The sequence below is a fragment of the Eulemur rufifrons genome, chromosome 15, assembly GCF_041146395.1.
Source record: "Eulemur rufifrons isolate Redbay chromosome 15, OSU_ERuf_1, whole genome shotgun sequence".
NCBI lineage: Eukaryota > Metazoa > Chordata > Mammalia > Primates > Lemuridae > Eulemur > Eulemur rufifrons.
In genome coordinates this window covers 85,888,415-85,900,541 of record NC_090997.1, presented here as the reverse complement: position 1 = coordinate 85,900,541, position 12,127 = coordinate 85,888,415, and the positions used below count along the sequence as shown (strand labels likewise).

At 43.5% G+C, this 12,127-nt stretch overlaps 1 protein-coding gene across 1 annotated transcript in view; it reads right to left on the bottom strand.

Moving 5' to 3' along the window:
* Positions 1-12,127, bottom strand: part of ARFGEF3 (ARFGEF family member 3) — a 144,796-nt gene that overhangs the window by 55,095 nt on the left and 77,574 nt on the right. Inside the window, exons 9-12 of the mRNA XM_069488380.1 lie at positions 8,730-8,834; positions 7,549-7,882; positions 2,005-2,117; positions 354-1,264 (exon numbers count right to left, since the gene is read on the bottom strand). Of these exons, the coding sequence (XP_069344481.1) occupies positions 354-1,264; positions 2,005-2,117; positions 7,549-7,882; positions 8,730-8,834 (1,463 nt within the window). The remainder of the gene's footprint in view (positions 1-353; positions 1,265-2,004; positions 2,118-7,548; positions 7,883-8,729; positions 8,835-12,127) is intronic.

Below are 12,127 nucleotides of genomic sequence, written 5' to 3'. Positions count from 1 at the left end.
TGCAATACTAAACTCTTTCTCTGCTGCAACTCTTGCTGTCTCAGTATATCGGCCTTTATCTGGGCAGTGGGCAATGGGCCGTTTGGGCGGTAACAGTTACTTCTCATTCTTTACGTTGCAGCCTATACATTCATCAACTTCATAGTCTATTCTAGCCATTGCCTGACGTAGAATTCAAATAAACCACCACCAATAAGGTCTTAGATTTCTTTGCTCTCTTTAAATGGGGGAAATGCAAAGATTCATTAATATGCTCTGAGCACTTCAAACTACAAGCATGATGGTAATTGCCTATTAAGGCAAAATGCTCTGAATATTCTTGTTGCCTATACAGCAAAAAACTGTTTACAAACCTGAGCAGAAAGTAGAGGCAAAGTTCTGGAGGGCAGAGTCTACCTCTTCCACGCTGGAGAGAGCCAGGAGCCGAGGAATGAGGCCTTCCAGGGACTGCACGAACAGCCGGGCGCTGTGCTGATCCGCCTCCTGGTTCTTCAGCAGTTTTAGAGACAGGGCAGCAGTTCGCAGGGACCGGTGGCCCAGGCAGTCCCGAGGGGTCTGTTCTTCGTCAGCCAGGGAACAGTTGTCCGACCCAATGTCTGACACGTCAGACCTTCCCGAGTCCTTTTCTGCTGCCATCGAGTACTGATCACAGGAATCAAATTCCGTCCTAGAAAGATCTTGGTCGTCTACGCTGAAGTTGCTCTCACTATACCTAGATCCATAGGACTTCGTCCTGCAGTCCACGGACAGGAAGTTGGTTATGTCAGGGTAGGCGACCGTGTGGCTTCTCTGCACAACATCTGGCTGGTCCACTGCTTCCGTTTCCAACACTTTGCTCAGCATCTCCTTGCCCTCCTGGACGGCTGGCGACTTGAGGCTGTTCTTGTGATGATCCGAGTGGTCCTCGGGGGTAGTCTGGCCCAACTCTCCCTCCAAAGTGGTCTGGCCCGTGTCTGTGGTGACACTAATGCTGATGTCGGGGCTCCTCTCGTTCCCTGTCTCCCACGGGGTGTGTTCCGAGGACAGTACTCGCCGCTGCCAGCGGAAGTCGGCCTCGTTGATCTCCATGGAGTCTCGGCTCCACTCCGCCCCATCCTTCAGCTCCTCCAGGCGCAGAAGCAGCAGCTGCACCTGCCCGTCGCTCAGGCCTTTGCCCTGGCTGAGCTCGTCTAGGGCACCAAGCAGGGTGCAGACACAGGACACGGCCGCATAGCAAGCTTCGATGCCACCCTTGATGCATGCTTCGGTCATGCCGTCCATGATGCTAAGCAGCGTTCAAAAGAGAAAACCGCACCAATGCATAAAACACAGAAAAATGCTCTGAAATGAACAAGAACTGTTAGCCTAGCAAACAATTTGGTATTCAAAACAGATAGCCTGATTTGCATAAAATTAAATGGTCTAGGCAATAAATAAAACAAACACGCTCAAGCCAGCAGAGGAAAACGTCCAGGTAAAGTGCTCCACCTTGAGTCACATCCACTCTTGGACAGCTGCTTTATCTGGGGACAACCAAAAACTCCCTATGGGAATTTATAATCTTTCCAAGGACAGGCACTGAACAATCTCATCTTTGTAATATGCTCGGTTTTTCAAATAGAAAATAGTTATAATGGCTACACAATAACGTGGACCTTCCTCTGTCAAATAAACACATTCCTAAACAGATACATGTGAATACAATTATTAGAAATCACACAATGTTCAGTTTTCTAGGGGTACTACATGTGAAGGACTCCTATAGCAACAATGTTGCAAACCAAAAAGTTATTCTCTAAAATAATCCCAATAAATAATTTTTGTACATTTCACTTTATATATGGAAAATTATATGACTGTAATAAATTGAGATAGGTCTTCTCACATGGTTTGTGGATAAATTATTAGTTACATTTCATAACATGTAGATTTATAAAAATTTCAGGGATTTACAAGCAAAGTTGAAAATATTCAGAGAAACATCTTCACCAAGCAATAAAGACCTAAAAGGGCAATATATCTTACAGTTTAAGAAGATCCAGATGAGATTTTCTTTTTGAAATTGATCTTTTTCTGGACTCTGGTTCGGTGGAGCTGGGTCCTGCCAAGTCGCAGAGACGCTGTGGGCTCCCGAGGATCTTTAAGAAAAAAGGGGAAAAAAATAACAGAAAAGTGAGTATCACAAAAAAGGACAAGTCTTAAATTGTGAGATCAAATAAACATGTACTTTCTCTACTGAATGACTATATAAGGTGAAACACAACCATTTGGAACTTCAAATCTTAATAAAACTGATTTAGTTATTCTTCTTAACATTATAGTGCACATTGGGCTCCCAGCTCCCCAGCTCAGGGCTGGCTTGGACAAAGAAAATTCTCTGAGGGATTGTTGCAAAATATTTTATGGTACAGAACTAGAAACATCTGGATCTCCGTTCTTCAGTGAGATTGGCCTATAATGTAACTTTCCTAACTCTGTTTTATTTGCTAGCAAGTTGGCTAGCTTCATCAACTGGGTAGAGAAATATTCCCTCTCTCTGAAAAAGTTCACGGAAGGTTGGAATTATCTGTTCCTTGAAAGCTTGGTATAAGTTGTTTCTAAAGCCATCTGGGGCTGCTATGGGAAGACTTTACTACAGATTCAACTTCTTTAAAGATTATAGAACTACTCAGGTCCTCAATTTTTTCTTGAGCCAATTTTTTAAAAGTTATATTATTTCTTAAGCACTTACCCATTTTACCTAAGTTTCCAAAGTTACTGGCCTATAGTTGCCTTAATATCCTCTTTTATTTCTTTAATGTTTGTAATATCTATAGTTGGGTACATTTTTTCTTTTTTTCTTTTTTTTTTTTTTTTTTTTTGAGACAGAGTCTCTTTCTGTTGCCCAGACTAGAGTGCAGTGGTGTCAGCCTAGCTCACAGCAACCTCAAACTCCTGGGCTCAAGCGATCCTCCTGCCTCAGCCTCCCAATTAGCTGGGACTACAGGCATGTACCACCACGCCTGGCTAACTTTTTCTATTTTTAGTAGAGACAGGGTCTCACTCTTGCTCAGGCTGGTCTCAAACTCATGACCTCAAAGGATCCTCCCACCTTAGCCTCCCAGAGTGCTAGGATTACAGGTGTGAGCCACCGCACCTGGCCCATTTTTTTCATTCTTAATTCTGTTTCCTTGAACCTGTTCTGCAATTTTTAAAATTGCTCTTGAGAGAAGTTTTTCAATTTTCTTAGTCTTTTCAAAGTCCTAACATTTTCTGCTTTTTGATCCTTTACAGTATATTTGCTTTTTATCACATTACTTTCTGCTTTTATCCTTATTTTTCCTCCTTTCTACTTTCTTTGAATTTATTCTGCTCTTTTTTTCCTAACTACTGAAGTTGGACAATTTTGTCATTAATTTTAGGTTTTTTCAACTTTTTAATATAAAGAGTTAAAGTTATAAATATTCTCCTGTACACGGCTTTAGCTACCTGCTCACAAGTTTTCATGTACAGAATTTTTATAATTATTCAGTTCTAACCAGTGTTTATTTCTATATGGTAGAGGAATTTGTAGAAAATTTCAATTCAAGGCTGAATTAATTCAAGGAAAGAATGATTAATGAAGTGTATGCAGAGCAGACATCCCGTCATTATATCATTCATTTTCAAAGTGATCTGTACTCTAAGCAAAGCAGGAAAAGGTATATTACATGGAAAAAGTTATATTTTCAGCAACTCTTCTCTTTCCCTCTTTTTATATTTCTTTCTTACTGCAGAAAGTGGAAACTTCTGCTGTCTTGGAGGAACAGAACTGAAGCTTCCACTTTTCTCTCCACATTTTATTTCTTTGGCATCAAAAGGGGACACTGGTGATGCCGGGGCCAAGTCAGGTGCTCTCTTCTCTCCCCCTGCCCCTCACCGCAGGCCTGCGGTCAAGTCCTACCCCCTCTAGCTGCTCCGTCTCTCGCCAGAAGGGTAAAGCGCAGTTCCCCAGGATGGAGCGGGAAACCTCACTCTCTCCTGGGATCCCACCACATCCTCTAATCCAACTTCACCAGTAATAGATTAGATAATATATTTTAATTTCCACATTAATCTTGTGTTTATTTCTCCACCGCTTCAGAATCTGGCTTCTGATTAGGCTTCTGAAGAACCCTGAACGAGCACTAAAAGAAAGGCAAGACACTTTCGATCTCAGCTTCTTCAGGTGGGAACGAGGGATGTGGGGTCAGCGGTTGGGGTGTCACAGATCTGATAAAGACGAGGAGACTCCCTCTAAAGATGAGCCACAGGAGAGAGAAACGGAAGCAAGGCGTACTTTGCATTACTGTTCATTTTGGGGGAAAGTGGAAACAGAAAAGAGCATGTTCTTTGAAAAACAAAGTGTCCTGTATGTTGATTAATAGGCACATGGTACATATGGCAGAGTGACAAACTGAAATGAGAACAGGGAAATTACACACCAGGCATTTAAGCTCTAAAAGGCTAAGCAAACATCCTGTGTACCCAGTAGTTTTCTTTGTGTGCACAGCCCTGTACATTTTGGTATCTAGGTTACCAACGTTTCCAAATTATTGGTTTTGTCATGTAACGTGGAGACACTGCTTTTCAGAGCACCCTGGCCCAAATTAGTCTGCTGGGCTCCATGGGACAGCACTGCCTGGACATATTACTCAGGTGCTAGCGTCCAGCTCTAGCCTCGCCTCTGTAAACTGACCTTGGGAAGCTAGAAAATCTATGAAAAAGGGGAAAACATAACTAATTTTCTTTGTAGTAAAGACATTATTTAAAATATATTTAAACACCTACACATCCCATAAGCAAAGTATTTACTTAGCATTCAGGATCAAGCGGGTCAACAGTGGGCAGCTCCAATGCCTGCCAATTCTGGGGGGAAAAGAATGTTTTCTGGGGCTTACAAAATAGCCTCTTGGCACACATTTTATCTCCAGGTCCACCTGTCATCCAGTCAAAACTTTGTATTAAACACTTATTCTTCTTCTAGCACTGTAGTGTTAAATGCCAGGGGAAATATACAAAAGCAGTATATACAAAAATATATTTGAGAAGAAGCTTATTCCACCTTACATTGTGAAACTATCAGCATGATGGGACATGTAATCAATTGCTAAATGGTGGGATGGAATTTTAAAAAGAGCAAGGTGAGTGGTCTGAGGAAGCAGAACCATGAAGGAAGCGGATCTTGATAGCAAAGAGGCAGCTGTACTTCAAACACCTGAGTTCATGTCCTACCCCTACTCCTCACAAGGTGAGGGCTTTGGGCAAGTGACTTCTCTCCCCAGAGCCTCAGCTTCCCTGTCTGGAAAATGGGCATATGATCTTCTCGAGGGAGTTTGTGAATAAACTAATGTGAAGTGTTAAAGTATTAATACCTAGCCTAGGCTGTAATCAACCATTCAACCCTGCTAAGGGGAAGTGGCCCACAGGAATAGGGGCGGGGGACCCAGAATGAGGCAGGAAGGTAGGAATTGAACAAAGCGGGCCGGATGGAGTGAAGGTGCACCCTGGGAAATGATGGGAAATTGGAATGATGGAAGACGGCTCTGGAAACTGGGCAGAGTCATTCAGACTTGACGGGAGAGGCAATAACACGCCATTGGAGAGCCCTGGGCAATGGCAAAACTGTGAACAGTGGAGATTTATGAACACAGGTCCAGTAAGACAAAAGGAATTTAACAGACAGGCAGAAGCAGGATTGGACCAGTTATCTTCAGCCTCCCTAGGTTTTGTTTTTCTCTTGTTTAGGGTAGCAGTAAGTGCACCAAATATTTAGCACTTTATACTTACAAAGTATTTATGCAAACTTTATTACACTTTGAACTTGTAAACTTTGGAATACTATAATGATGTACAGATGAGAAAACAGTTAAGTTCAGAGTTAAATGATTTACCTACCATCACCTAGCTGGTTAGGAGCAGAGAGAGGATTTGAACCCTGACTCTTAAACTCAGGCTTGTGAAATGGGTAGCACCAGGAAAGGGGCTTCTGGAATCGTCTGTATTGCAGCGTGAGGGTCTAGTCATGAATGTGGTATAGGAAAAGACCATGGGCTTAGGGTCACGGGCACCAGGGTTCGCATATTTTCTCTCTCTTTGGGACTTTGGACAAATCATTTGGCCTCTTAGTTTCATCATGGGAGGGAAATTCCTTTTCCCTGGCATTGCATTTCTATGAAGATTATCAAGAGCAGTCACATTCTGGGCCACTTTTCTCCCCTCCTCTCATTTCTTCCAAGTGCAGGGGGAGCCCTGGTCTGACTGGTGAATGTAGGATAAGGAGCTGAGCATGTGTGGCCAGACGCTTCCTCTCCCCTCTTCCTGGGGATCTGCCTGTCAGGGGAAGCCCACTCCTGCCCCTGCAGGCTGTAAGTTTAACAGGGGTGGGGACAGGGCTCTACATGAGATGCTGCTATACAGAGTAGTCTAGTCTCACCGGCCTCCAAAGCTGTGCTGCATTCACCAACCAACGGGAGATCAGTTCTCAAAGTGGCCTTTTGATCTCCGTTGCCTGAACACTCTGGTGGGGAAAAGTAGTAATATTCCTCACCAGTAAAAATAAAGTTGATGTACAACTTCACAAAGTTGTTATGAATATTAGAGATAGTATATGCGAAATGCCTGGCATACAGTAGGCAACAAAAAGCATGGCAATTATTATTGTATGCGCATAGATTTTCTTAAAAAGCCATTAAATTTGGTTCATTCCTTCATTTCTAGAAATGTTGCGTCAGAACCTTCTATTATTCATTACAATCAAATCTTATTAAAACAATACTAAGAAGCAATTCAAATTTAACTTTGCAGAAAATGGTTGTTGTCAAATATTACTTGAAGTCAATAAATCATCAATAAGGGAATTTTGTTACTCTGGTTTTGGGGGGATTAGGTACCAAAAGGAAATGTAATTTGACCTTTATGAACAAGTTCACCCATACAAAAATGCTGATAACTTTTCTTTTTTGGTTCTTGGAAAGAAAGCAGAAGAATCTTTAAAGCACCTTCAAAATAACCCTAATTCCTCCTCGAACCCATAAGGTAGCACACTGGGATGGCTATTACAAGCTGCACAACCTTTATGTTCTCCTTGGGATCATAACATCTGGGAGAAATGAGGCAAAAGAAGGAATGGGGCTAAGGGATTCCTTTTAGCAATCAGACACTGGTAAAGCTCTGTCTTGGCCGATGTGCGAACTGAGTACAAAATCATTTTGAAAGCCAGTTTTGGTAAAGGTGAATAAACATATATATCTGCACAAACAGCACCTAAGATAGCAGAATGACATCTCAGCCTGGGGCCCGTCGGGTGCACAGCTAATGGAGTTTTAACAAGCACATGGCTCCATTATCAAACAGTTTTGCATCGGTGAGCATTATTAACCCTTCCTTAACCCAGCTCCCAGTGCACATATATACACTGACTCCAGAGATACCACCTGTTACTGGAGACCACATGGTAGCAAGGAAGTTCCAGTGAGTGATCAGCCAGCATTTTCTGAGAGCTTCCTGTGTGCAGGGCACTGTGTCCAGACCCCCCTGGGCAAGCCCGGTGGCCATCAGTGCCCTCCTCACCTCTTTCATTATTTTGATGGCTTCTACCCGGTGCTGGGGCGGTGGGTAAAGCAGCACTCGGTGGTAGAGGGACTGGAGCACGGGCTTCATGGAGTCCACCGACCCCACCAGCCGGACCAGCTCAGCTGCGATGTAGTAGATGGTCCGGGCCACGGGCCCGCTCAGGGCTGGCGCCGTGCAGGAGCAGCCCGATCCCCGGCCGTGGTCGGAGACTCCGGGGGATGCAGAGTCCGACTCCGTGCTCGTGCTGGGACTGCTGCTGTGAGCAGACGTGATGGTTTTGTCATGAATCGGGTTCCCCAGGATCACGATGAGAGCAGGGCAGAGGTTTTTCCTGGGAAGAGACAGAGGGAAGAATAAATTTCACCACAAGACAAACATGAACATTACTGTGTGGGTAAACAGCAGATGCCACATAAAGGACTAGTAAGAATGGGACTGCTCCTTCTTTTGGCTACGTTCTGCCTGGTGTTCCAAGTCTCTCCATCACTTCTGGGTATATCAACAGAATCCTTTTGCTCATCAATAGAGCCAGGATGAACTAAACCAAATAGCAAGAAGCATTAAGAAATCACCTTATGCGAAGAGAGACTCAACATGCTATGTGCTTAGTTATCAAGCTTCACCTTACTATAAATAACAAAATTATTTCTCATTTGAGAAGTTAATTTCAAATTCCATTCTGACACCTGTCATTCAACTTCCTCCCTGTTGATGAGTCCAGGGACCCACAGCAACTAGTTGGCTGCCTGCGGGTCCTGTCACTTCTGGGAATCTCTGACTGTGAAAAGTGACAAGTATTCAGGTTGAGGAGGAGAATGTACCAGGGTAGGGCTAAGAGTAAAGTTCACTATCTCTTGCCCCCTGCATAAGGCTCTGGTGCCTGTGGATACTTTCTGAACAAACTGAGAATGCAGAAACTCTGGTTCTTGTCTTTCATGATTCTGTGATGTAAACAAAATGAAAGAGGGCCTTGGAAGCATATTCTGTCCTAACAATCACCAGTTTTTCTCTGGATTTTGGTCTGATGCATGTGAACAAAGCAATTCCTCTGCCTTCCCTCTAAAGCATTTATGCACAAATGAAACTACTGGTGAGTCACGGATACTGAGGAAAGGAACCCAGAGACACGGCCAGCAGGGTCCTCGGGCTGGCGTGGGGGTGCCAGGAGGGGTGCTCACCAGATCAGGTCTGTGAATCCCCTGTGCAGGTACATGCAGGAGGAGGAGCTGCTGAGCACGGACAGGATGCACTCCAGGTACAGAAGCTGCAGCTGCTGGCTGTCACTGAGGAACAGTGGAACCCACATACGAATACAGACAAGATACAGGGTAAAATTAAAGAGGTGATGCGGAAAAACACTTGGAAAAATGTTAGGCATTAATGAAGCACTCATTTTTACAAAGGGTGGTTAGTGTCATGGGTTGAACTGTGTCCCCTCCCCTCCTGACCCCCAAAATTCATAAGTTGAAATCCTAACCCCCAGCACCTCCGAATGTGACCTGATTTGGAGACTGGTCTTTAGAGAGATAATCAAGTTAAAGTGAGTTCACTAGGGTGGACACTAATCCAACAGGCCTGGTGTCCTTAAAAATATGGAAATTTGGAGACAGAGACACACAGAGAGGGAAGACGGTGTCAAGAGACACAGGGAGGAGACGGCCATCTAGAATCCAAGGAAAGAGGCCTGGAACAGATCTTTCCCTCACAGCTCTCAGAAGGAACCAACCCCCCAACACTTTGATCTTGGACTCGCAGCCTCCAGAACCGTAATACAATTAATTTCAGTCGTTTAAGCCGAAAGAGTTTAAGTTGTTAAACTTTAGGGCACCCAGTTTATAGTACTTTGCTACAGCAGTCTTAGCAAGCTAACACAGTTGGGGTGTTTTTAATTTTATCAATAAACTTTACTTTTTAGGGCAGTTGTAGATTTACAGAAATCGGAGCATGAAACAGAGAGTGACCATACTTTACCGCTCACACATGGTTTATCTTATTTATTCACTCAGTCACCCGGGCTGGAGTGCAGTGCCCGGATCACTGTTCACTGTAAACTTGAATTCTGGGGCTCAAGCAATCCACTTGCTTTGGCCTCCCAAGTAGTTGGGACTACAGGCGTGCACCACCATGCCATGCTAATTGGAGTTTTTGGGTTTTTTTTCCTTTATAGAGATGAGATCTCTTTCTATGTTGCTCAGGTTGGTCTTGAACTCCTAGCCTCAAGAGATCGTCCCACTTTGGCCTCCCAAAGTGCTGGGATTACAGGTGTGAGCCACCATGCCCAACCCATTTATCCTAGTATTAACATCTCACATTAGTATAGTACATTTGCTATAATTAATGAATAAATATTATTAATTAAAGTCCATAGTTCATTCCAGAAATGTTAATTTTTAATGCGTTTAATTATCTAAACTTTTCAAAAGACCATTTACCACATTATCTTTTAATTGGTGAACACTTTACTAACTTGCATTTAACTTTTCTTCTTTGTTTGAGGGAACGTGGTTTTTCAATGGACATATTATTTTTCCCCAAATTATTATTACAGGGTTCCTCAATAGAGCCAGATAAGAAAACAGACAACTCTGTGGGAAGCACATTCTCATATCCAGATTAAGTTTTCTGCCCAGCCCACCACAAAGAATTAAAATCCAGGTAGCTGACAAGAGTGACAGGGCTGAAGAAGAATTTAATTTTCAAGGATACATTTACTACAAATATATAATAAATCCTTTTGAGAGAATGCACTCAGGAATTCAGAAGAAGGAGAAACTTGCTTATAAAAATGATTTTTGGTTGTGTCTCTTTTCTCCTAATTTAAAATAAATAAATGCCCAAAGGAAGCCTAGTGTCATTAACAGTTCAAAGCACTCCAGGAGAAGGGAGTGGAAGGAAAAAGCCAACTAGAAACTTAAGGAAATAAGAAGGAAGCAAAGAAGTTAACACCAGGTTATCCCAAAGGCCAGAGGTTACATCCGTACAACGGCCAAGCTGAGAAAGCTGTGCAATCTTAAGACAGAGGACAGTAAGATGGGGGGAGGGAGTCCCTCATTTAAGTGCTACGTTAAACGCCCTGATGTTGATATTAGGCTCTAAAACCCATTGTCGAGCTACAGCTCAAGGGGAAAGGCCTGCCCATGGCCTGTGAACTAACAAATGTTTTTATGTTTTTAAAAGGTTCTAAAACGAAACAAAAACAAAGACGAATGGGAGACAGATGGTATGTGGCCCTTGACAGAAAAAGGATGCTGACCTATATTCCAAGAGTTCCCTTGTCCAAAAAGAACTGTATGATGATTAAAATAATGTTATTTTGCAAAGGGAACGCCGCTTATATTTGGATATACTCCAACACTCCCTCTGAGGGCCGGGAAGAGATGGGTAAAGGCTGAATCTCCACAAAAATTGTAACTATTTGCCAAGAGGAAGGTGAAGGTTGGAGGAAGAGTAAGAAAGGCAAAAATATCATTAGCCATTCTTGGGCCAGGGGAGGAATTTACATTTCTAGGCTCCTACTCCTATAAGCTCCGCTACACTTTTGAACAAGACAGTTCCTGCCCAGAAACAGCACGTTCTTCATGCTTATGGGACCAGGGAGGCAGCCGAGCGAGTGGATGAAGCCCTGGTGGGTGGTGCTGTACGTGAATGATTTAATACAAGGTTCTAGGAGACCACAGCGGAGGGGCATCTCCCTAGAAAGATCCAGAAAGAATGTCCACAGGAAATGGTATCTCAGTGGAGACCTAAATTTGAAATAAGAGTCTGTCTCGTGGTGAAGTTAAGGGAAAGGTGTGTACAAAGCGTGAGCGCAGAGGGGGAGATGCTTGGGCCAAGAGTTTGTGGCTGAAACACAGAGCGTGAGGATGGCTTTGGCAGGCAGGGGCTGGAGAGGAGGGCAGAGGCCAGTCAGGAAAGTCTTGCAGGCCGTGCTAAGATGTCTGGACTTTATTCTGCAAGTAGAAGCCTGACATGACCAGAGCTGTGTTTTAGAACACCCATCCTGGATGCTTTAGAATGAACAGATTAGCGAGGGCAAAACAAGGGGCCACAATATCAAACATAAGCTGTATTTAAAGAATCCGTTCTGGAAGTATTGCTTTCACTGCAGTCTCAGGTTAATCTTTCTGACCAATCACTTGACTCATTATTAAGAATAATAATTACTATAATAAATGCCCCAATTCAAAATTTTTCTTTCTCTCTCAAACTGTCCGTCTAGCATCACAAAACTAAAATAACTATAGTCAATAAAGAGTCTCAATTTCTGATATAATATGGAAGTAAGTCCATAGAAAAACTACTGGCATTCAAGGTTCCCATCAGTATCTGCAAAGTGTGCCTCGGCAGACACCGCAACCCCAAGGCATCAGACTGGCTGAAAGGGAACGCATTGCCAAGGTAACTGGCCGAGAGTCTCCGTGGAGACTGAGTACGGCAGCTTTTCTGTGGGCTGAAGGAGCCTGGCAAACAAGTGCTCGTGGCTTTGCATGAGTCATGCCACCAAAGGAGCTGTTTGAAACGTAAGGACCTTCCGCCCACACCCTTCACTAGATACACACATGCATATGTAGTTTGT